General features: G+C 40.6%; 1 protein-coding gene across 1 annotated transcript in view; it reads right to left on the bottom strand.

Annotated features, from left to right (window-relative positions):
• PCOLCE2 (procollagen C-endopeptidase enhancer 2) overlaps positions 1-26,923 on the bottom strand; it is a 74,092-nt gene that overhangs the window by 2,070 nt on the left and 45,099 nt on the right. The window contains exons 3-8 of the mRNA XM_082393784.1: positions 25,720-25,975; positions 19,206-19,330; positions 16,286-16,422; positions 9,007-9,161; positions 3,218-3,301; positions 550-717 (exon numbers count right to left, since the gene is read on the bottom strand). Coding sequence (XP_082249910.1) covers positions 550-717; positions 3,218-3,301; positions 9,007-9,161; positions 16,286-16,422; positions 19,206-19,330; positions 25,720-25,975 — 925 coding nt within the window. The remainder of the gene's footprint in view (positions 1-549; positions 718-3,217; positions 3,302-9,006; positions 9,162-16,285; positions 16,423-19,205; positions 19,331-25,719; positions 25,976-26,923) is intronic.

The following is a 26,923-nucleotide window of genomic DNA, read 5'->3' as shown; positions in this document are numbered from 1 at the left end:
AAAAAAAAATCATGTACCTTTGGCTCTGGAGTAGCTTTTCTTTTTCCAAAATTTCTTAATAAACTCATCCCCATCTATGGATTTAATAATCCTATATCTACAAATGAATCCCAAATCTTTCATTCTAGCCCATAGATACCTCTCTCTTCTGAACTCCAGCTCTGAATTTCCTGTTCCTTGATGGATATCTTCCTCTACACACAGTAGTGGCACCTTAAGTGCAATAATTCAAAATCACTTTCTCCTGATGTGCTCCTTCTCTGTCTGTTCCCTGTGGATCCAACTTCAAACGTTTCTTGGACTCATTGATCATTTCCATTACCTCGTCTTCTTCCACAAGTTACCAGAACTTGGATTGGAGCCCAATTCTGGCTGACTCCAAACGCCCTCCTTCGAAACCACAAGTGGGCAATACATTAGCCCTGACTTTACTTCCGTAGACCAGCCATGGCATGGAAAGATCCATGATTTTCTCAGAGAGGCTCTCCCGTCCCCTTCTCTGCCCCTGAGCTCCCCTGGAAGAAAGACTGAAGTTTTCCTCTGACTCACCTCTTCTGAGGAGTGGGCACTGCTTGCAGACCACGACGACCTTGGCACTCATGTTCTTGCCGGCCTGCTGAATTGCCAGATTTCCCTCTTTATAGATGTTGATGATTGAGACCGTGGCGTGCAAACTCCCACCTCGAGGGATGGTGGTGATAACAGTGCCGGCCAAGACTGCAAAAGAAAACGTTTTTGAAATAATGGGACAGTGAAGGCAAATGTAAGCAGAACTGAACGTAATTGTACATTTCTCTAAGTTTCAGATGGGAAACATTTTAATGTTAGAAAGAAGGTCCTAATAGAGCCATTGAATTTGATTCTGTACATTTGTCATCAAAATTCAGGTTGAAAAAAAGGAGTCGTGAAGCTGCAGCTGTTAGGCGTTGATACTGAGTAGGAAAACCAAAATATCTGCGGAATTGCAGTCAGTTGCTGAGACGAGGACTCGTTCCAATGTTTTATCCAACGTATGGATCAATTACCAAATAAGGGATGGGCTCATGCGCCTCTACCTGTGAATACTCAACAGGACCTTGTACCTTTAGAGGCAATACCATACTAAGAGGCTGCATGATGGGGGTTTGAGCCATGAAGATCTGAGTCCTTGTGTCTGTGTGGGTGAGCGCCTACCTTTCTGTGTCTCCCCCTGGTTCCTCTCTTTAGCTGGCCTCTCTCCTTGAACTTTTTTTTATAAAACACATATTTATTAAATGAAGAATCGGTCTTACAAATATCCACTCCCTTAAACCTTCTCCCAGGCTTCTACAGCAAATGACCAATTGCAGGTGCTGGAGGAAACTAAAGAGAATTGGAAGCAGCAGGTTGGGATGGAGGTGGGGGGAAGGAAGAGGGAAGATGGGGGTCAGAAAATAAAAGCCCCTTTCAAGAAAGAGTATCATAAAAGCAGTGAAGGTAATCAGGGTCAGCAAAAACCAGAATTATTTCTGTTCCTTAGACCAACCCCCCCTCCCTTCATCCCTTATTTGTCTTCTCTCAGTGGATATCAGGTGCTCTCTCCTTGAACTTTGATTCATCCATAGATCCCCATCTCCCTCTAATGATCAGTAAATGTCTGTCTTTTTCTGGGTCTTTCATATTCTCTTTTTTATCCATCCTGTTTAACGCATTTAACAAGTCAAAGTATAGAACTGAGGTATAACTTAAGACATTTTCTTGCTTAAAAAAAAAAAAATCTCTAGCAAAATTCAGTTGCTTTTCATTATGTCACTCTCTCTTCTTACTATGTGACACTCAGAGAAGAGTCTCACTTCTGACCCACAGAAAGAAAGATGCTGTGTTTCTCAAAGGCGTGCTTTTGGCATTCTGGGGTGGGGGGGGGCATGGGACATTGCATGTGAGGCAGGACTTGCATTGAATGACTTTCTGATGAATCTTGTCTCTACCCAGAAAACCAGTAGCACCTGGAAGTTATTGTGACAATCAAAACCTGCCCCTAAAGGAGTGTTACCAATGCTGGTTGGGAACCAATGGGCCACTGGTGATAGTATTGGGTCATTTTGCCATGGAAATGAGTCACAGTGGAATAGATCGAGTTTTGGACTTGGCTGATATGACCCTTTCAGGATAAAGTGAGAACTCACTGCTTATGTGGAACGCAAAGCTCATAACATCAGAATTCTTCTCATGCCTTACTTTGACTCTCAGTCATGAGTGTTTACTGCAAAACGTCAGTCAGTAGCCGAGTGAAATCAGGTCGCTCTGAAGGACAGGAAGGGAGATTTCCTTAAGCACCTCCTACAGAAGACCACACTGGTGTGGGAGCAATGACACCTCGTGCTACTGGTTTTCATTTTCATGCCATTATTTGAATTTCGGCATGCAAACTCCAGTTAGATTTAGGGCCCTAGATTCTTTAGTGCCTTCATACCTTCTCTACAACATAGTCCGTCTGGGCTGCAGCTACCACTTGAAGGCATAAGAAAAAGCAAGCAAAGCCTCATCTGGGAGGCCTTTGTTCTCGGTAACCTATTTAAAGGCTGTACCAACTTTCTTTTCCTGATAAGACTTCTCTTCGATGTTCCTTTTAAACATAACCAACGTAATTAAACTTGGGATCTTTTGCTCTTAAGTGGTTTTCACGGAAAGTGCAATTTTTTTTTAATTGGAAAAAACTCTTAGAAATTCTAAGTCATTAGGTAATATCTCCTCAGGTTCCAGTTTATCAGAGTTTCCAAATGGATTTCAGATTTCCAAGTTTTAATTTACTACTTTGGAAGGACACTACAGAGGAAATACTTGAATTTCTTCTGGGAGAGGCCAGCTTGGATATGTTTCTAATTAACTTCAGTTGAATTACAGATGTGTGAAAAAATACTCAGTACATGAAAACTATGTGAGAAAAAAGGGATACAGGTTTTTTCAGGAATACGGAGCCAGCCAGAATACACAGAGCGGTAGCATCACGTACCAGGAGTCAAATTATTAAGTTTACGTGGAAAATGTATATTTTCTGTACATGAATTTTTCTCAGGTGTGAAATCTAACACTTCAAAAGGCACGAGTCAACATACCCTAGTGTGTAAGAAAATATTTTCTTGGGTAAATGAAGAGTGTAACTGATCCTTTACCATCACATTCACGGCAATTCCTTTGAGATTAAGCATGCGGTTTCAGGTTTCTGATTAAAGAGGAAAGGCTGGGTTTTATTTCTTACCAAAGTTACTCAAGCAATAATTGCTCTCCAGAGTCCCTGACCGTCTGCACTTCTGCTGACACAGGGCCACGGTGGGTTTTAAACCTTCATTCAAAGAAGAAAGACATAAGATTCAGGAAAATGAATTCAAGTATAATTGGTGTTTAGATCTGAATCTACCAATTTAAAATTCCCATATATTTCCCTGGGCCACCAATCTGTCATTGCAATGAAATAATTAAAAAGCATGCAAAGGCAATTCTTCATGCTACCAACTCCTGCTCTAATTTCTTCAGGGTAACTCAATACCCTCTGCTGAGTTTTAAACCTGAGATCAAAGATAACCCAAATTTAGCCCTATTCTCTTCTTCCTTTATATATAACTAATGCTGTACCAAAAATAGATACAGTCTCATGTACTCTGCTTAGAAAAACCCAGTACAACAAATATGAACACAGGAGATGTAGGTTAACTCTTCATTTTCCAAAAGGAATCCTATGGGGCTCACCCTGAGGGTGGAGGGCGCTTTCTTGGTGCATCTGAAATACACAGTCGCCCAAATGTGAGCAGTACAGGTTTCTGGGAACACTGCTCATGTGGTAAAGTGTGCTATAGCTGTAATCAGATGCAACCAGTCACTAAACATTTATTTTGAGCCTGGAAGGATTATTAGTAAGGCATTATTCATTGCCTAGAAGGATCTTAAGAACTGAGAAGTAGACAAATTTGAAAGTACAACTAAATAGATAACCACAGTGGTTCTCAGTCAGGGGTGATTTTGCCCACTAGGTGACATTTGGTAATGCCTGGAAATATTTTTGGTGATCACAACTAGGGGATGCCACTGGCATCTAGTGGGTATATAACCAGGGATGCTGCTAGACATCCTACAGTGAACAGCACAGCCCCCAACAGCGAAGAATTATCTGGCGCTTCCCTGGTGTGCAGTGGTTGAGAATCTGCCTGCTAATGCAGGGGACACGGGTTCGAGCCCTGGTCCGGGAAGATCTCACATGCCGCGGAGCAATTAGGCCCGTGAGCCACAATTACTGAGCCTGCGCGTCTGGAGCCTGTGCTCCGCAACAAGAGAGGCCACTATGGTGAGAGGCCCGCGCACCGCGATGAAGAGTGGCCCCCGCTTGCCGCAAATAGATAAAGCCCTCGCACAGAAACGAAGACCCAACACAGCCAAAAAAAAAAAAAAAAAAAAAAAAAAAAAGTAACTCCAGTACTCACCCTTTAAAAAAAAAAAGAAAAAAAGAATTATCTGGCCAAAAATGTAAATAGTGCCAAGGTTGAGAAACTGTAATATGATGAAATGAAATGAAATGAAATGAAAATAATCCTCATTATCATCATTAAAAATGTTTCCAAAATATTTCCTAATGATTCACTTATATGTGGCAACATGCTAGGAAGAACTAAACAAAGCAGTCACAGAACAGTACTTGGTGGGTAAGAATTTACAACTGTAAGATTGCCCTGCTAATATGTTCTGCTAACTTTTCTGTGAATTTACTCTTAATTTGTACCCCTACTTAACTCCAAAGAGGATCCAAAGTGGATTATAGTATTAAAATACACACAATTTAATGTTAAAATACACACAATAGCATATATACACATATATATGGAGAAAGAGCTCAGAAAGCATTTAGAGGGACTATTGTTCCAGGAGTTGGGGATCTGAATTTACCTAATTCGCTGAGTCAAAAGGTAGTGGCATTAGTGGTTCTCCCTGTCTGATGAAAGAGCATCTTTTCACGTGGGCCACTGGAAACCAGCTCCTTCTCGGCCTCAGAATGTTAGTCTGGAGGTTGGGTGGGTGTCCCACACGGCCCCTTCTCTCCCTTGGGGACATCCCTGCTCTCTTGCCTTTAAGCCATCAGCTGTCCCACCTTGGCCCTCCTCATCCTCCCGTCCTCTCTCTGCTGCCCTGCACCCCCCAGCATGGCACCTGGGTCTCAGCCCTCCTCTCCATGTGCTCCTGCGCCCGTCTCGGTGGGTCCTCCCTCCTCGGGGACGATCCCTCTCGGTGCCGCCACGGCCCCATCCTTCCCAGACACGTCCCCTCTGCTCCATCTCCGCCCCTCAGTCCCAGGCTTACATGTCCTCCTGTTGAAGTCTCATCACCAATCTCCCAAATGTAGACACCCGGTCAGCCAGTGTAGCCTCCTCTCCTTCAAGCTTATTTATTTACTCTCAGACTCTCATGAGTACTTGCTTTCTGTCTGTAGAGGTTCAACACATTGACCCCTTGCATTCTTCCCACTCCACCAACCTGGCCCGTCTTCACTTCCTTAGCTACTCCACTTAGTTTCCATGGTCTGTTATCTCACTTTCTGGACAATATGTTAAACTCCCTTTCCCCTCTGCCCTCCAACCCTTAGGAAGCCTGAAGGAGCCTCTGCTTCTCTTTCTGTGTCTGCACGTAGACAGCTGAGGACGCAAATGGACCCTCGTCCAAGTGACAAGCTGTCTCCAATTTCCACAGCTGTTTTTCGGATTCCCCCAACCCCCCCGGGGCTCCCACCTCCCTTCTTTCTCATTCTCAGCAGGTGACCTTGCCTATTTTCTGGGGAAAACAGAGATCACAGAAGAAAATGTCCTCGAAGCCCCACCAGACCTCCGAGCTGTCTTTATCTGCCCCCCTCACTTCTTTCCTCCCCTGAGAGAGGAGGCTGCCCACGTCTGGTCTGAGGTCTGTCCTTCCGTGCGTCCTCCGGAGGCCAGACCCTCTCATCTATGTGGAAATTTCCTCTTCAGTTTATTCCTTCACTCTGCCCTTCTGTTCTCCTGCTGTTCCGGCTACTTCCCATTGGCTTTACCACGTTCACACCCTCCCTTAGGCTCGAACCTGTGGACTGAGTTGCTGGACTTAGTGTCAGTTTCCTCGCCTTGCTCCACACGCCCCTCACCCCCATCTGGCTTCTGCCTGCACAGCTCCATTCATAACCCTTGCCAGGGTGTCCAGTAGCCTCCACGTCATGAAATGAGATGGTAACATTTTAGTCCTGCCCTTGTTTGAAGTCTCATCAACACTTGGCTCTTCTGACTACCCCCTTCTCAAAACACTCTCTTCCCCGGCACCTGGGTTCCCCCCATGTCCGCCGCCTCCCCTTAGCTGCTCTTTTCATTCTTCTCTGCCAGCAGATCCTCCTCTTTAAAGACCTGGAGTTTCTAGAGATTTAATTCCAGCCCTTCTTCTCCTTTCCCCGTAACCTCTCCCTAGGCAATCACATCCTGCACCATGGTGTCAACCACGTATACGTTGAAGACTCAGATTTAAATCTCTTGCTTACATCTCTCTTCTGGCCTGGAGGCCCGTAGATCTAACTGCCTACATAACAGCTCCATTTGCTTGTCTCACAGACACCTCTAACCCCACAAGGGCACAGCTTAACTTATTTTTTATTAAAGTCAAATTTAAGTTTATTATACATGTTGTATATATTCTTATGTCAATGCTCTTGCCATATAATAACATATTCAAATAACTTTAATAATATTATGCTAACATGCTTGGATATTTACTATTTATTTGCCAAAGAGTCAGCTGAATATTGTACGTGTTATTTCATTTAAATCTCATAATAAGCACAGCTTAACTTATGAATCTACCCCTCAACCTATGACTCTACTTCTATGAATGGTAACCTTGTTCCTCTGAGTTGTGCAAGCCAGGGACCTGGGAGGCATGCTTCTGGATCGCCCTAGTCCAATTAACCGCCGAGCCCTGTCAATATCTCCCCAGGTCTCTGGCCTGCACAACTGTCAGCGTCTCTTGACCGTCTCTGTATTTCTGTCCGGTGCAGTTCCCCTGGACAACCTCAAGAACACGCTGACCCTCCTGACCCCTACAATCCATTCACCTCACTGGGGCCTCACAGAGTGATCTTCACCAAGTGTGAATCTAATCCTGAACTTTGCTTAAATCCGCCACCAACTTCCCCCCGCACTTAGGATAAAACCCCAACTACTTAGGGCATCAGGAGTGAGGTGGTAGGGCCTACAGATGAAGCCAGCAAGAGAGGCTAGGGTACAAAGTGCGAAGGAGTTTGGCCCCTGTGCCGTCCAATATGGTAGCCACTGGCCACGGAGGCTTTTAAATTTTAATTAAATTAAAAACTCAGATCTTTAGTAGCACTCGTCACATTTCAAGTGTTCAACAGTGGCCACTGTATTGCATGGCACAGGTGCAGACAATGAATTTAAGTGGGAGAAGGACACAGTCTGCTGTGTGTGTGTGTGTGTGTGTGTGTGTGTGTATGGGGCATTCAGTGGGGAATTAAGACAGAGGAAGGGGACCCTAAGAGTGTGGCTACAGTTGCTGTGGACCATGCTTGGGAAAGCGGGTGGAGAAGCAGAACTGAGACAGAAAATAATGTGATAGAAATGAGTTACCTTTGATATGTTTTAATTTAAATGTCTAGCAGTTGCAAAACTCTAGGAGAAAATTACAAATTCATGTTTGCAATTTCAGAGAAAGTTTAGGACTGGAGATAAAAGCTGGGGAACCAGAGGATAAAAGCTGGGGAACCACAGGATAAAAGCTGGGGAACCACATGAGTGCAGACAGATAATTCACTGGAAAGAATAAGGACACCAGGGTCCACTGAGATGGGCTGGAGAAATATTGCTGTAACATGCGGCAGTACACTTGCAGGCCACAAGGTGGCACACTGTGGAGTGCTCAGAAAAATCAGCCCTTCTAGAAGTGCCTGTACTCAGGAGAGCCCTGCTCAGGGTACCTGCAGAAAATGGTGGGCAGTAAAGCTGGGTTTATCTCAGCCTATTTCACATCTTAACCTTAGGTCCTTCCTTCCCACTTTTTTTCTCCTCCCTGGATTTAGATTTTGAAATTTCAGGCCTGAAATCCTGGTGGGTAGAGCTGACAGGGTGTAGAGACAAGATACAGGGACCCACACTTGCCCCTCCATTTCTTAGAGAATACCAGAGTTTCCCGACTGGCTTCTATAATACCTCAAATATTTTTGTTTGATTTACTCCAATTTGAAAAAATAATACATTTTGTATGACACATTTTGGAGCATACCCCCTCCCAGAAAAGTCCAAATACTGGCAGATGTGAAAACAGGCAGGTATCAGGGCCCTGAAACTTTAACCTAAAACACTACAGTTCTGGGCTTCCCTGGTGGCGCAGTGGTTGACAATCTGCCTGCCAACGCAGGGGACACGGGTTCCAGCCATGGTCTGGGAAGATCCCACATGCCGCGGAGCAACTAGGCCCGTGAGCCACAGCTACTGAGCCTGCATGTCTGGAGCCTGTGCTCCGCCACAAGAGAGGCCGCGACAGTGAGAGGCCCGTGCACCGCGATGAAGAGTGGCCCCCGCTCACCGCAACTAGAGGAAGCCCTTGCATAGAAAACGAAGACCCAACACAGCCAAAAATAAATAAATAAATAAATAAAATAAATTTAAAAAACCCCAAAACAACAACAACAAAACACTACAGTTCTATGTAATCAAAAGAAAAATAATTTTATAAGTGCCAAGAAAGAAAAAGTAGGCTTGTAATGATCTGTGCCAAAATAGGGTTCCTAGCATTTTTAAGTGACCATAATTTTCTTAGATAACATTTTAAAATTATTAGCTTAGAAGCATTCTTACACCTTACGCTTTTCTTTAATTCATGGAATCATATTATTCTCTTCCATAAGTTTTCATCTTATTTAACTTATTTTAGTCTCAAGTATTTTCCTCTTATTTAATTTTTTTTTTCTACTTCAGAAGAAATTTTCTTATACTCCTCAAGTTTGTGTACAAACTTCAAAGGAGAAAAACTTACCTGTAGTCACAGGAAAGGTGGTGGTAACAGGTGGTGCTGTAGTTGCCGGCAATTTCTTTGGCCTGAATTTGTAGTGACCGATAAATCCATCTGCAGTTAAACTTAAGTCTGATAAAAACTGAATGAGAAGTTCATTTCTCTCAGATACAATTGGCCTAAAAGAAAAAAAAAATGTAACTATATATATATTTAAAAATTTAGGTGACGCCTCTCTGAAATGTAGAATTTTCTAACTTTCCATCAATTTCTGATGATAGGTTATTCTTTGTTTAAACTGAAAAGCTGAAATACTTAAAAAGATGATGGTCTTAATCTGCTCAGTATTAATGCGAATAGCTAACATCTACTGAACGTTTGCGCAGTTAGGCACGTGCTTTATGAAAACTGTTGAATTCTGTCTTCACAACAACCTGTTATTATCCCCTTTTCATGGAATAGGCAAGTGAAGATCGGAGAGTTCAAGTGATTTGCCCAAGGCCCTCGGTTAGTATGTGGGAGAGTCAGCCTTTGAAAGGACCAGGTGCGTTTAGAGACGCTGGTAGACATTGGGACCAATGTAAACACTGAAGCTGCAGCTGGTTCCTCACAAGCGCCGCAGGGTTGGGCCTGACTTGGCAACCACACAGCTTCTTTGAACTAAGACTCTGGGTTCCAGCTGGCCTGGGGAGCTAGTGGTGCTGGCCCTGGGGAATCAGATGGAGAACTTCGGTGAACAAATTCCCACACCCTGTGAAGACACCACCAAAGGGATCACCTCAGTGGGCTGGTCACCTAGGGATAAGAAAGCCATGCAGGGTTTAATGGGACTTTCATTTCATTGTTAATGAGAGTTCTTACGCGTGCCTGAAATGGAAACCTTTCTGTTTATAATCTGGGTAGCAAAATGCTGTGAAGGAGAAAGAGAAAGTGATTACTTTGTTTTGGTAGTCATGAACGACATCATTAAAAATTCTAATTTTAAAGCAATTTTAGGGGCGTGCTGGTACTAAAGGTTTAGTGGCGATAATAACTGAGGCTCAGAAGCTCTGTTAAATCTTAGGGGATAACTATATTATACAAGACGGTAGTTTCATTTAATCTTGCTATTGTTATTTAAACAATGGTTTAAAAATGCTGTTTGGCTAATTCTATTTTAAAACTATTTAATTCAGAAGTGGAAAATTTATTTAATTGAGTTAATTGGTGGTTTGACTAAACTCCTTTTTTTGAGGCGTCTTCTCAGCTGAATCACTTCTTAGCCCTCACGGACAGTAAGTAATGAGGCAACCTATCAGCTATTTTGAGTGGAGTGGGTGGAGGGGAGGGTAGATCTGGACTTGACCCAACCAGTTAGAAAAACTGCAGGATCTTTTCTGTCCTGAAGGTTATTGCCTTCTTAGCCAAGGGCTGAGACAAACCTAAGAGCAAGCTCTGTGACCCACATTTAGAGTTCCAGTCACAGAAGTGACCAAGGTCATTTAAATAATGCTTCTGAGAATCAAGCCTGGAACAGAAATATTTTATCTTGCTTTTGAAAACACATTCCATTGAATAAATACAGTGTGCAGGAAACACAGTTTTCAACTACAAGTACGAATAAGACACGTTAATCTTGTTTAGATGATAAAATTACAAAAAGCACTTCTTATAAGCAGCAAAGAAAACCTTAAGATCCAACCAGGTCAGCCTTCTAGGCATGATGTTATAATCATAGTGATCATTCACTGCCTTTTCTATGAACTCATCTTGGAAGCACGATATTGGAAGCTGAATTTTCTCAAGGAAGAGTATTTTAGTAACAAAGGTATCTTTAGTTATGCTGCTACTGAGCTTTAGTATGAGTGTGACAGAGTCACAGTGCCGTGAATATACTGAGGGCAGAGTGTTGCATCTGCAAATTAATGTTACAAATCGCTAGGAAGGCAAGGGGGCATCTCACGTGGACCCACTCCCCACTGGCAAATCCCAGGAATGGACTGAGGATGCCAACCGGTGTCTTATAGAGCCGGCTATGTGAGCAGTCTCTGCTTTGCCATTCACAGCCTTCCTCTTCTTCAATCACTACAGCCAACCAGCCACCAAGTCCTGCCAATTTTGCCTCCTAAATATTCCTTGATCCACCTCCTCTTCATCCCTACCACCTCAGCTTTACCGGGATCACTGCTACAGCCTCCTTGCCAGCTCCCTGCTCCTCTTGTCTAGGGCGGGCGTTCTAGAAGCACCGATCCTGTCACTTCCCCTAACTGCACTTCGAGAGCTCCCATGTCTGCAGGACGTGGAACCCAACTCCACTCTCCGCCTCTTCGCTCTCTGTGCGCCCATGCAAGGTTCAGGCTCCAGAAGAGCATATGTCTCCCCTGTGGATCTTCAATAACGGAGTCCCCTCTGCTTGGAATGAGTCTGTCCTAAGTTCTGCCTCTAACTCTCTGTCTTGCTTCAAGACTCAGCTTCAAGAGGCATAATCTCTTTTCCCAAACCTCCCCTGACCTCCCGCCACTTGTCCCGACTGGACCAAAGGACTCCTTGTCAGAAATCCACCAGGACATTCCGTTGCCAATTTACCTATCTGCCTTGTTTTGGTCCTTCCCACTACTTACCTCTGTATCTTTTATTTTATCTTTGTGTTCCAGGTCCCTAACATCGTGTCTACCACACGGCTGGGGTATATATAGTAAATGTTTCTGAACTGAATCCAATGGTATCGATACTGATTTGAACCAGGCACAGGGACGCTGAAGTGATGTCCCCATTGCCCCCACCCACCCTGAGTTTTGTGCTTCTCCTTTCCTTTTGTCTACAGATTTACTCATACATATGCATCATGAAACCATATATTCTATAGGTTTGCATTTTTTTAAACTTGATATAAATGAAAGAGTATAGTGTGTCTTTTTCTGTTATTTTTTTCACCCTCAACATTATAACTGTGAGATTCATCCACTGTGCTCGGGGCTGTATAGTGTGAACTATAACAGAATCGAACTATTCTTTTGTTGATAAACATTGTGCTGTTTACTCTCCCCCCAGTACAAATAATATTAATGAGAACATTCTTGTATATGTCTTGTGATGCACAGGGACACAACTGTCCACGAGGAGAGTAGGGTATATGCTCTATACCGGGTCAGAGGATACAAGCTCATTTTCAAATTTTTTAAAAAAATTATTTATTTATTTTTGGCTGCATTGGGTCTTCGTTGCTGCGTGCGGGCTTTCTCTAGTTGTGTCCAGTGGGGGCTACTCTTTGTTGCGGTGCGCGGGTTTCTCACTCCGGTGGCTTCTCTTGTTGCGGAGCATGGGCTCTAGGCGCGCGGGCTTCAGCAGTTGTGGCTCATGGGCTCAGTAGTTGTGGCGCATGGGCTTAGTTGCTCATGGCATGTAGAATCTTCCCGGACCAGGGCTCAAACCCGTGTCCCCTGCATTGGCAGGCAGATTCTTAACCACTGCGCCACTAGGGAAGTCCTTATTTTCAATTTTATTAGATATTGCCAAACTGATTTCCAAAGTGATCGTACCAATTTACATTCTTGTCAAAGATTTATTCACTGTGCAGCTTTCTTCTTTGGGGAATGCCTTTCCATGTCTTTTGCCCATTTTTTCTGAGTTGTTATCTTTTCCTTAATAATTTTTAAGGATTTCTTGATATGTTTTGGAACCTAGACCTAGGTGTTTGTCAAATATATCAAATATTTTACAAATATCTGTTTCCGTTTTGTGCCTTCTCTTTTCTCTCTCTTTAAGGTGTATTTTGATGAGCAGAAATTCTCATTTCAGTTCCCAATCCATCTGTAATTGACGTTTGTGTGATATTAGATAGGAATACAATTCATTTTTCCCATAGAAGCAAAAGTTGTCCCTGCCTCATTCTCAACAGGGTCATCCTTTACCTGCTGATCTGTGTGTCTCTGGGATATGTCTAATCTGCAGAGACATATGGAGATGTTTCTGGCCTCTCTTTGGTGTTTTCATTAGTCAATTTTTCTGTCTCTCTGTTAAAACCACACTGTCTTAATTACAACAGCTTTCTGACCTGGCTCCACCATGATTGGTCAAATCCTCCTGCTGGTTTCTTCTCCTTCAAAACTGTCTTAGTTTTGTCCCCTCCCCTAGCAATGCCATGTACATTTTACAGCTGGACTGTCAGGTTTAATGGAAAGCCAATCTTTAAAATTTTTAAATAATACTGATTTTTCCTATTCATGAGAATAGCACATAGCTCCATTTATTTAGGTCTTATTAAAATATCTTTTAGTAATGTTTTATAATTTTCTCTATTAAGGCCTTGTACATGATTTGTTAGATTAACTCTTGAGGGTTTTTTTTTTGTTATTGCTATTAAGATACCTTTTTAAAAATACAAACTTTTTTATTCAAGCTATTTAAGATAGTCTTATATAAGTTAACGTTTTCAACTAATAAAAACATAAGTTTGCAAGTCACACTTTAATTTGGTAATATATAAAATTAAATTAATAGATTTTTCTAAATTCAAACCAACCTTGAACTCCTGGTCATAAAGTATTTTTTGATTGTTAGATTTGGCTTGCTAATGTTTTTTCTTTTAGGATTTATTTTTCATCACATTCATAAGTGACGTTGGTCTTCAGTATTCTTTTCTTTGTCCTTATCTTGTTTTGGTGTCACTTTATACTAGCCTTGTAAAATTTGTTGTGGAACAATCCCTATTTTTCTCTGGAAGAATCTGTGCAGTGTTGGAATTATCTGTTCCTCAAATGTTGGTTAGAACTCATGGAGAAAAACAACCGGGGCCTGTTTTTTTCCCCCCTTGATAGGAAGACTTTTCAACTACAGATCAAATTTCTTTAATCATTATTCTGGCTTTTTCTTTTGCCTGCGTCCATTTTGCTTAAAAAAAAAAAAAAAGGAAAAGTATTCTCTCCAATGGTTGAATGCAGTGTTCTCTATCCATTAGACTAAGCCTGTTGCCTTCAAATCGTCTACATCCTAATTTCCCATATTGAAAGAGATGTGTTAAAAATCTCCTACTGTAACAGTGGACTTTGTAGATTTTTCTTTTAATTTTTATTATTTTTCTGAATTAGATATTTTGATGTGCATACAAGTTTATAATTATTATACTTTCCTGATAAACTGCACCTTTTATCATTACATAGGAACTATTCAGAACTGCTTTCTGCCTAAAATTCTTTTCCCTGTTATCAATAAAGCTATGCCAGTTTTCTTTCAGTTAGCATTTGCTTACAATAGATCTTTCTATCCTTTCATTCTCGAATACTCTGTGTTCTTATTTTTTGGAGACGTGTCTTATAAATAGCATATAACTGGATTTTACTTTGTTATCCAGCCTGACACTCTTTGTCTTTTCATCAATGATTTGATCCATTTGCATTTATATTGATTATAGGTACGTCTAGATATATTTCCATGGTCTCCTTTGGTGCTTTTTAAAAAAAAAAAATCTTTATTTATTTATTTATTTATTTTTGGCCGTGTTGGGTCTTTGTTGCTGCTCGCAGGCTTTCTCTAGTTGTGGCGAGCAGGGGCTACTCTTTGTTGCAGTGTGCGGGCTTCTCATTGCAGTGGCTTCTCTTGTTGTGGAGCATGGGCTCTAGGCACGCGGGCTTCAGTAGTTGTGGCACGCAGCCTCAGTAGTTGCAGCACGTGGGCCCTAGAGTGCACAGGCTTCAGTAGTTGTGGTGTGTGGGCTCAACAGTTGTGACATGCAGGCTCAGTAGCTGTGGCTTGCGGGCTCTAGAGCTCAGGCTCAGTAGTTGTGGCGCACGGGCTTAGCTGCTTTGCGGCCTGTGGGACCTTCCCCAACCAGTGATCGAACCCGTGTCCCCTGCATTGGCAGGCGGATTCTTAACCACTGCGCCACCAGGGAAGTCCTCCTTTCATGCTTTTTATTTGTCCTGTCTTTTAAAATGTTTCTCTTTTTCTCTTTTGTTGCTTTCTTTGGATTGAACTTTTTCTCATTGCATGTTTTCCCTCCACTGTTTTGGAAGTTAAAGACTCTATTTCTACTTTTTTTTAGAGGTTGCCTCAATTTAACATCCATATTTACTCTGGCATATTATAAAATTTCACAATATCTCCACCCTATTCTCAAACAATACAAGGACCTGAAAATCCTTCAACTCTACAACCAGTATCTTTGCTCAGTGTTTCTTCCTGCAGCTCTGTCCTTTATTCCGTGATCATCATCTTTCTGCCTGAAGTAAAGTCATAATGAAGTTTCTTTAGTTAGGGTTTGTTGGTAGTAAACTGTCTCGGCTCTTATTTAACTGAAAATGTCTTTATTTCACCCACATTCACAGAAGAGAGGTTTTTCTGGGTAAATAATTCAAGATTGACAGTAATTTTGTCTCAACACTTTGAAGATATTCTAAGATGTTCTAACTTCCACTGTTGCTATTGAGAAGTCAGTTGTTAGGCTCTTTCCTTTGTGATAATCTATCTTTTCTTTCTGGATGTTTTTAACATCTTTAAAGTACCTTGCTTTAACTCAAATGTGTCTATGGAAAATCATAGAAATGCATGTAAGATCAAGTGATGCAGATATTCTAATTATGTTGAAGCAACAGAATAAGAAAGGCTATTTAAATTGGCACAGTGGTGACTTTGCCGGCAAGCTGTAGTAATGTCATTGCCACTTTTCCTAGTATTGTATGTGACGGTGTGAAATATCTTGCACCAAAACAGTCATGTGTTGCACCAAAATACAGCACAGAGGAGTTAAGCAACTTGCCCAATGTCATGCATCTAGTAAGTGGCAGAGCTCTTAGCTCCATAAATATTTGCTGATAAATACACAGTACCTTTCAGGCTCACTCAGCAAGAATTTGAGCAACAATGCGAGGTGGCGTAAAGCCCCCAAAGTCCAGGGCAGGTAAAATCACCTGGATCTGTCATAAGCTTCCAGGTTTCCTCATCTGGATTCCCAATAATCAGCCCCCTAGTTTTTGCTCAGAATTTTCCTCATTCCACTCTGATGCTTCAGCTCCCCCTTGCAGGGCAGTGAGGTATCCAGGTCAGGTCTCTGGCTCAGCATCTGCCCCAGGGGCATCACCAACTCTACTTCGGTTTATCTGTTTGGCTGCGGAGCCCTCTCTACACTCTTGCTAATGCTGCCTCGCTCTCTGGGTTGGCTACTCTTTGTGTTGACGATGTATGGGACTCCACTGCCATGGAACCCAAGAATCTGAGAACAAAACAACACCACAAAATCTTCCAGAAAATACAACATAATTGGGCAATTTAATAAGAAACAAGTTTAGAGCCCCTAAAATATTAATGAAATAAAACAGGTGCTACTCACGCAGGGGGGCTGTCGCCACAATACTTCCCAATTCTTTCAGCGTCGTTGATCTCCCCACCGTTAAACACGGCCACATAATCGTACCGGCAGTAGTTATCACGCTCAACATCAAACTTCTCAAACTTTAATTCTATAAGCTTTAGTGAAAGCACAACATTAGAAGTGTCAGAGGAGCAGTGCGGAACAACCTCAAACAGAATTCTTCCTCTCCCCAGATGTGTAGGGTACCACGATTTTCCTTCTTAAAAAAATGTATTCACCGTGTTTGAATTTTTTCTTAGTGTTTACATACTTATTAGTTATCAAAATTGCGGTATTCTTTGTTTTCATTTTTAATCATTCCAAAAGACCATCTCAAGCCCAAATCAATCCTAATTAGGATCTTAAACGTGGGAACTCTGTTCACTTACAGCTAAGAAAGTATAAAAACACTATATAACCCCAGAAACCTATGTTAAGACTTAAATTGGGCTTGTGTTGGAGTGGGAAGCAGGGCTATACACCAACTTCATTCTTCTCTAGAGGAAAACTAATAGAAATAAAATTATTATCTACAATGTCCCCTATAGTAGCATGTGTTGGGGTGCGTGAGATGGGTGGACACAACAGTTCCCCTTTCAAGAAAAGGAGACTCACATTCCCACCACATGTAAAGAAGTCAAATTCTTTAGGACCAGAGGTTCAGGGAAGAGGGAACTGACTATGATGTCTTCTGGAAGTATGTTTGAAAACTGTGCCTGCCAAACACAGTCTACTTGGTGATCTGGTTGATTTTTGAAGACGGTGCATAGAAGCATGGATACACAAAGTCAGTGTTAGATTTCTGAATTATTTCTTAATTTTTTTTTGCACTGGTACCAGTAATAGTGTCCTAAATTATTCGAATCAATAAGAAGTTTTGATGTAAGAGCAATCATTCCCCTCATAAGCAGATTTTTCAAGACTCCCTCCAATGTGTGAATCAGAGGAAGTCTCACTGGGTTCATAAATACTCATGGCACCCAGAGAGCTGGTCCCCACTCTTGCTGGATGGCAGGTGGGCAGGCAACCCTCCTTGCTGCTTATGGAATATAATAGGCATTAACTCCTGTTAGGACAGGCACACTGTTACTAGTTGTTAGCTAGCAAAGACTTAGACACAGTAATGTGGGTGAAGGTGATAAGAGCAATGGCACCACAGAGAGACACAAAGGTAAAGTGTGGCTTTGAACGTCATTGCCACTTATCTACATATTTATCCACTTTTAAAAAGTCAGTACCAGTGATGGGTGAATAATTGCTTATTCATACTTAACACTGCTTTAAGTTATATTAAAATATTTCCTCTTTGGGCCCTGTAACTCCTTACCGGTTAGTAATAAAATGTGTTCTAGGTTATTAAAAAATTGGCTGAACTTTTTCTACTTAGAAATTAGTCACAGAACTTTTGAAGAGAAAATAAAAATAAGTAAATAAATAGGAGGGTAAAGGGGAAAGCTATGATTTTTAAAAAATTAAGTCTTTAATAGAAGAAAATGCCCATAGATTTACATAGAAATTACTTAGGACTTAACTTTCTCATATTATTTTTCTCATTTGGACAGTTTCCAGTGATTTCAGACACTACAACCATGATTAAAAACTCAGCTGGCTGAAGCCAAAAGTCATATAAATAAGATAAAACCCAAATTTAAATGTAAATAATCCAAGAGAGAAACAATGGAAAAAAGATGCTAAATTGTAATCTGTGAGTATAATTAAATTCAAATTATTTAATCTAACATATTTACAAATGACACAGGGAGAAAAATGATCAATACGATCTCAAGAATTACATAATGGCTTAAATGTTTGAGAAATTTAATTTTTAAATGTTATTTTAAACTATAAAATGTTTAATAGATCTATAGAATCTTTCATTATCAAATAAATGAACATATTTTTCATCTTAAAAATAAAACTGAGTTTTGGGATTATGAACAAAGTGTGTGAAGTGTGTGTGTGTGTGTGTGTGTGTGTGTGTGTACTCAAGTCACTAACTTGCAGGGTATATTTACCTGAATAATTTTCCACTAAAGAAAGGAATATATGTCAAATAATATTTGTGTAAGCAATACAAAAGATCAATTTAGAAAAGTTTTTTTAACAGTATTATAATGCTCACCATACAGTGTTTTGATTAAAGTCTATAATGTTTGTAATAATAACAATTTTTTAAAAGTTATTTTCAGAATTCCACAAAGTAAGCTTGGTCTATTCTCATGCTAAGTTCTACCCTGCAATTAATATCTGAAAGTGGTCCCCAAAAAGGGTAAAAATTCATATAACCACATACTAATAAACAATGGAAAACTAGACCTTCTCTGTTGATTGTTTTAGAGCAATGAATAAAGTTATTTGTGGGGAACCTACACAAATTTTATTTTAAACAACAACCAAAAAAAAAAAAACCACACACCACCAGTTTTCTCATCAGACACCTTGTTCTTAGAAATGATGATGTGGTATGCTTGCATTGGCTTTGTTAAAGTGAAGCATTCAGGCTGTTTCTGATTTGGTGACTAAGAGGGCCATTATCAGGACATAATGCTCTGTGAGCAAATGGTAACCTGAAGTGTACATGTACTTGGGGATTTGTTATGCTCCCATGGTTAGTCACTGATGCTTATAAACCCATGCTTAACAACATCTTCCACAGGGTTAAACAATCTCATGTGGAATTTGCAGACCATTTGTATTTCAGAACCTGCTTTGAAAATTACAATTCTATAATAGGAAATTAAATCCATGACTTTGCAAGTCAAATGGCACAAAGGCAATTTTAACCTGGGCCTTTGCATGAAGAAATACTGTGTCCAGGGGGTCTTCCTCACCCTGTATCTTTAACAGTTCACACTAATTCACACATGCATACTTTCTTCATGTTTTCAGGGAATCTCACCTGATTCTTTGGGGCTACAATGTGCCACACACAAGTGACTCCTGCAGGGTAATCACGGTCTGGCCAGTTGGGGGTTTTAAAAGAGCCGGAAGGTCTTTCAAGGAGTCCTCCACAATACTGATCCCCTGAAGTTATTAGAAATGAAAAAAGAAAATCCAAGTTTATGGCAATGCAACCATGGGGAAATTAGGAATTTGGAATATTGATAGCATAATAAAGACAATGGCAGATGGCTTTAAATTTTCTCTTAAAAAAATGGTTAGTCTCCTCTAAACCCACCCTGCTCCCTAACACACACACACACACACACACACACACACACACACACACACACAATGATCTCTAGGTTACCTGACATATCATATTAGCATAAGAGAGAGAAGGAGTGAAATCAGGGCCATAGCTTCCTTCCTTTTTCCCATTTTTTTTGGATGAGACAAAACATTTGGGCATGCACTCATTCAGAAATCATGCAGGCTCATTAGAACTCTCAAGGCAGGGGTATTATTTACTAATAATATTTTTGTCCATGTCCACGGACAAAATCTGAATTAGCTGTTATAGACAACTCTCATTCCTAGAAAACTTTTTATACTATACATCTTTCACCATTTTTAAGAATAATTTTGTTTGTAAAAACAATACATGTTTATAAATTTTCAGCAATACAGAAAAGCATTAAAGAAGGTGGGAGTGATCTCTAGATTGGGCCTGTGTTGGGCAAGCTCCCTCTTGGTCTGAGAAAGTGACTGCTCCAGAAAAGTCTCCTGGACTAACAGGTATAGGTGTCACAGGGGGGCCGCTCCGTCCTGCGCAGCTAACCATGACCCTGGACTTGCCGCCAGGCATGGGCAGTTCTGCTCTGATGAACTCAGAACAGAACCAAGAAGGCTCTCTCCCAGGGGCCTCAGGAAGGGGTGCCACCGGGTGTTGCCGGGACCTGCTAGAGGTGCCCTCAAGCCAGACAGCACAGGCCCTGTGCGTTATGACAGGGGCCGTGCTTCTTCAGCCAGTGTTCCTCCCTCACCTGCACACTGAGATGGCCTTGTGTGGGGATGACACCATCCCCCTACCTTTTCCTCTCTCTCCCACCCCAGACCCATAACCTCAGGTAGAGCTCAGACTCAGCAGTGCTGGAGGTTCTCCCTTTATGCACAAGTCTCATTATTTCACTAGGAGCTTCTAGAAGTTTCACTACAGCTAAACTCAGCAGCATTTCTGATGGTTAGGATATTAAGATGGAGGTTTAGTTTCACACTTGGTCTTCAAGAGAAAATTCTGCAGTGCTGGATTCCTGCCCTGTGCCGATATTAGCCTCACTTCTCTGGGACTGAACTAGGTTTCCCAAATACGCCTAGACTCCTAGTAAAGCTGTTTCTTCATTGGTGGGGGAAAAAAAAATTAAAATTAAATTCGGGGTAAGATTACCTCAAATCCCACTAACCACAATGAACACATGACAAACATCGTTTCAGACCAATCTCTATGCGTATGTATTGGGTTGGCCAAAAAGTTCGTTTGGGTTTTTCCTGTTAACATCTTACGGAAAAACCCAAATGAACTTTTTGGTCAACCCAACACAAAAAGGTTCACAGAAATAATTTTAGAAGGACATTTTAATACAAGTTTTACATTTAATTTTACTTGGACTTAACTAACATAGAAACACTGAAAGGAATTAATATACTTTAATAAAAATATTTCTGTGACACGGAAGCTAATCATTCTCAAAAGAAGTCTCTAAATTTAAGACAATATGTTATAAAAATTGAGCCTGGAGTAATTTCTGTAACTTTTAAAAATATATATGTATTTATTTATTTTTGGCTGCGTTGGGTCTTCGTTGCTGCGCGTGGGCTTTCTCTAGTTGCGGTGAGCGGGGGCTACTCTTCGTTGCGGTGCGCAGGCTTCTCATTGCGGTGGCTTCTCGTTGCGGAGCACGGGCTCTAGGCATGAGGGCTTCAGTAGTTGTGGCACGTGGGCTTAGTAGTTGTGGCTCACGGGCTTTAGAGCTCAGGCTCAGTAGTTGTGGCGCACAGGCTTAGTTGCTCCGCGGCAGGTGGGATCTTCCGGGACCAGGGCTTGAACCCGTGTTCCCTGCATTGGCAGGCGGATTCTTAACCACTGCGCCACCAGGGAAGTCCATCTGTAACTTTTAATTCATGGAAAATTTCAAGCATATACAAAGTAAACAGAACAATATAATGAATCTCTATGTATTCATCATCCAATTTCAACAATTATCATCATTTTACTATTCTATCAATATCACTACCCAATGCTCACCACCTGCATTATTATTATTATTACTATTATTTTACAGGTTTGGGAGAGGTAAATTCAATACTCTGAAATGCACAAGTCTTAGCTGTAAAAATTTGAAAAATGGATCTGCCCGTGTGAGCCACACTCCTATGATGATAATAGAATCATTTCCCACAAAATTCTTGTATCCCTTGTCAGTCAATCTGCTGGCTCCTCACACCATTTTTCTAAAAACTTTCACCTTAGATTAGTTTAATTCTAGAGCTTCATATACATGGAATTATACGGTGTGTCCTCTTCTGTGTCTGACTTCTCTTGCTTAGTACAATTTCTGAGATACATTCATGTTGCTGTGTGTATTAGTAGTTTGTTCCCTGACATTGCTAAGTAGTATTCTGGGGTGTGGAAACCAGAGTTTGTTCACCTATTCTCCTGCTGATATTCATTTGGCTTGCTTCCAGTCTGGGCTTCTGTGAATAACGCTGCTATGAACATTTTTGTATAAATCTCTTTAGGGACATGTATTTTCATTTCTCTTGTATAAATACCCAGGAATGCAATTGCTGGGCCAAGAGTAGATGTAGATGTTTAACTTCATAAGAAACTACCAAAATTTTTTCCCCAAGCGGTTGTAGCATTTTTTACCTCTCAAGGGATGAGCACTTTGGTTGTATCGCATCCTTGCCAGCATTTAGTACCGTCAGTTTTTTTAGCCAACCCGGTTGGTATGTAATGGTATCTCACTGTGGTTTTAATTTGCATTTCCCTGTTAACTAAGGACACTGAACAGTTTTTCATGTACTTATGAGTCATTCATATACCTTCTTCCGGAAAGTATCTGTTCAAGTATTCGCCCATTTTTATATTTATGGGGATCTTTATCTTTGTACTGTTGAGTTCTTTATATATTTTGAATAAAAATCCTTTATGAGGTCGTTTTGCAAATATTTTCTCCTATTCTGTAGGTTGCCTATCCATCTTTGTAACATTGCCTTTTATAAGCATTAGTTTTGATTTTAATGAAGTTTGCATGGTACATATTTTTCCATCCTTTTATGTTGAACCTATTTTGTCTTTGTATTTCAAGTGCTTTCTTTTAGACAATTATGGTTGGGCTCTGCTTTTTAACCCATTCTAATAATTACTGTCTTCTAATTAGAGTATTTAATCCTCTACCTTTAATGTATTTATTGACATGTTTGGATTGAGTGTGCCAATTACTATTTTGTTCTATTTGTCACACCTTTCTCTTGTTCCATCTGTTCTTCCTTTCCTGCCTTCTTTGGGCTGTTCAATAATTCTGGTATTCTATTTTAATCTTTTGCCTTTTAGCTAAAATATGTGTGTTTTTAATGGGTTCTCCAAGGACAGCTTATTTAGAGTTAACAGTGTATTTCTTCAGGTACTGTATATTTCCATTTGCTCCTCCATCCTTTGTTCTATTGTTGTCATATATATTATGTCATACAGTACACTTGCCACAATAGAGTGGTAAAGTTTTTTGTTTGTTTTGTTTTGAACGACACATGTAAAGAAATTAGAGAATAAAATAAAATATAGCCTTCTATATTTACCATTTCCAGTGGCCTTCAATCCTTCCATTACCTTTGGGTTACCCTGTGGGGCCACTTCCCTTCAACTTGAGAAACTTCCTTAAATATTTCTTGTGATGCAGGTGTTTATCTGAAAATGTCTTTATTTCATTTCCATTTTTTTTTTTACCGTTACTATTATTCCATTTTTTTAAACATCTTTATTGGAGTATAATTACTTTACAATGGTGCGTTAGTTTCTGCTTTATAACAAAGTGAATCAGCTATACATATACATATATCCCCATATCTCCTCCCTCTTGCGTCTCCCTCCCACCCTCCCTACCCCACCCCTCTAGGTGGTCACAAAGCACCAAGCTGATCTCCCTGTGCTATGCGGCTGCTTCCCACTAGCTATCTATTTTACATCTGGTAGTGTATATATGTCCATGCCACTCTCTCACTTCGTCCCAGCTTACCCTTCCCCCTCCCCGTGTCCTCAAGGCCATTCTCTACGTCTGCGTCTTTATTCCTGACCTGCCCCTAGGTTCTTCAGGACCACTTTTTTTTTTTTTTTAGATTCCACATAAATGTGTTAGCATACAATATTTGTTTTTCTCTTTCTGACTTACTTTCATTTTTGAAGACTAGCTGTAGAATTCTGGGTTGATACTTTTATTGCAGCACTTTAAAAATGCCGTTCCACTGCCTTCTGGCCTCCACTGTTTCTGATGAAAAGAAAGCCATCCTTGATACCATTGTTCTTCTGTATGTAATTTGGGTTTTATCTAATTGATTTTAAGATTTTCTCTTTATCTTTCGATTTCTGTAATTTAATTATGATGTGCCTAGGTGTGGCTTCATTTTTATTTCTCTTAATTTGGATTTGTTGATCTTCTTGGCTCTATAAATTGATGTTCTTCACTAAATTTGGGTGGCCTCGAGCCATCATTTCTTGAGATACTTTTTCTGCATTATTATCACTCTCTTTTTCTTTTGGGACACAAATTACACATGTGTTAGACCACTTGACATTGTCTCACTGGTCTCCGAGGCTCTCTTTCTTTCATCTTTTTCCTCCTGGTTCTTCAGCTTGGATCATTTCTATTCAAATCCACTGCCTTTTTCTTCTGCCACCTCCAATCTGCTTGTAAGCCCATCAGGTAAATTAAAAAATTACATATTCTGTATCTTTCAGCTCTAGTATTACCATTTTCTTTTTTTATATAGTTTCTTTTCTGAGATTCTCAATCTGTTTATTTTTTACACATATATTTCCCTTTAAATCCTTAAACATTTATAATAGCTACTTTAAAGTGCTTGTCTGCTAACTGTAACTTCTGGGTTATTCTGGGATCAGTTTTTATTGACTGATTTTTTTCTTGAATATGGACACACTTTTCTGGTTTCATCACACGATTGGATACTGGACATTATGAATGATACATTATAAAGTCTCTGGATTCTGTTGTGTTCCTATAAAAAGTGACTTTTGTTCTAGCAGGCATTCAACTTAGCTAGACCCAAGCTCAAAGTCTGTTGCCCTGGCAGTGGGCGGCAGTTGTAATCTCTGTTTTTTTCATCCTCCAGATGATGCTTTTGTGCCAGGCCAACTGAGTTCTCCCTCACATATGCAGAGTTTAGCCATTAGCCAAAGATTTAGCTGGATTATACCTAAATTTTTTGTGCCTCAATTCTTCTTTGGGATTTCCTCCCAGAGGGTCTGGCTGCTCTCTCAAACCAGCGATGTTGCACTATAGCCCAAGGCAAGAAAAGATTAGGAGTGCCTGCAGGCGGAAGGCTGTAAGTTTAACAGATCTTGACCACTGTGGTTGTCTTCCAAGGGTAGAGGTTTCTACCCTTGGGAGCGCACATGTACTGACACGAAATGATCCCAACTCATACTATGAAGTGTAAAGAAAAAGTTGTGAAACAAAATGAATGTATGATACCACTTATATATTTTAAAAGCTATTGCAACAGTTCATACATATAAGTAAGTGCACATAGATGGTATGGGAACTACCAGCCACGGCTATTTCTAAGAGGGGACTACAATGGGGTGAAATGTTTCTATAGCTGCATGTGTATATCTGTATGCAGGCTTCACATTTTTACTCCATGAATTTCTACATTTGAATTTTTATAAGAATATATATGGGCTTTAAAAAAGACTGATATTTTTTATGGTTTATCTCAGAATATTGAATATAGTTCCCTGTGCTATACAGTAGGGCCTTGTTGTTTATCCATTCTATACGTAATAGTTTGCATATGCTAATCCCAAACTCCCACTCCATCCCTCCCCCACCCTCCCGCCCCCTTGGCAAGACTGATTTTTTTTTTAAGATTTTTTTTTTGATGTGGACCATTTTTAAAGTCTTTATTAAATTTGTTACAACACTGCATCTGTTTTATGTTTTGGTTTTTTGGCCGCAAGGCATGTGGGATCTTAGCTCCCCGACCAGGGATCGAACCTGCACTGCCTGCATTGGAAGGCCAAGTCTTAACCACTAGACCACCAAGGAAGTCCCAAGACTGATTTTTTAACGGTCTCTTGATGGTTTGGTGGTATTTACTAGCTCTCTGAGCAGAATTGCTCTTAAACTTTAGATTAAATGAGTAAATCCATATAAAGTGCCTAGAACAGTGCCTGACACACAGGAGGCATTCAGCAACCATGAGCCCTTATTATTGCTGTTATGTGGAAACGATACCTCTTTCATTTGGTTCAGCGGCAGAGAACATGGCCATGAAGCCATTCCCAGCTGTGTTGGCATCGGAAATCATCTGCACCATCATCTTGTTGCCGCTGGACACAAGAGCTCCAGGCCGGAACGTGCCGCAGAAGCGCCCGATGCGCTGGCCATTGGAGTGGCCGTTGTACACGTCCACAAAGTCATAGCGACACAGGTTGTCACTCTCCAGGTCTATGAATCGGAAATTAAGAACTACTACTTTTCCCTCGGGGACCTGCCAAGAAAAGGGCCAAGTGGAAAACCGTGTCATGAAAACATCTGAAATCTTCACATCTAGCCAATTACTAAAATGAGCAGATAAAAGTTTAATACCCAAAATGATGCTTTTTCTTCCCTCAACTCTGAACTAGGCCAGAAAAGATTTTCTACCATAATGCATTCCTAGTAAAAGATAAGCATTTGTTCTCTTTTGACAAATTCCACAGTTCTCTAGGGTACAGGAGCTTATTCCTAGGGAGTTTGTCTCAACAAAGCTGCAAAGTATTGGATCAGCCTTATTAATTGATAAGTCATTGCTGACAAAGAATACCAGTCCTGATTGGACCTTAGCACACATTTGCATATTTTAAAGCACCATGGCACTCAGAGATAGTGTTTGGCAAAGCAACATTTGAAATGCCATTTTTCACAAATAATACAATAGGACGATCTCAATATACAGAATGTTTCTATGAAGTTCAAACTGAAGGGGTGATTTGGCAATTGTGCAGTTAATTTACAGATAATCCACTTTGGGTCCTAAAGAATCCCGATCAACTATCTACACTGATTATATTAATTGAGTAATTGTTGAATCATCTCTTTTCAAAGTCGCTGAGTTTTTATTTGCTTTCCAGGTGAAAACTTTGTATAACAGGCAGCCTTGAAACACAATACACTGATGAAAAAGATGTGTTTTCACTTTCTCATAAGACTTTCTTCACCATAATCTCCTCCTCCCTCCTTGTTCCCTGAATAGGTACAGAAAATAGGCTACAAAAGCATTTGTCAGGATTCTTACAAAAGCCCCATTTATTTCCCACTTCACACTATTTTAATTTCTTCATCCAAGCTGTTTAAAGTCTTGATCAGCTTTGTTTCATACTCAATAGAATAAGAATTTCATTCTGTAAAAGCATACAGATGACAAAGGTCAGTGATTAAAGAAAAAAAAAAACACAAG

Source organism: Balaenoptera borealis, assembly GCF_965194805.1.
Source record: "Balaenoptera borealis genome assembly, chromosome: 5".
Taxonomy (NCBI): Eukaryota; Metazoa; Chordata; class Mammalia; order Artiodactyla; family Balaenopteridae; genus Balaenoptera; species Balaenoptera borealis.
Note: the sequence above shows the minus strand (reverse complement) of the source record. Positions and strands in the feature narration are given on the sequence as shown.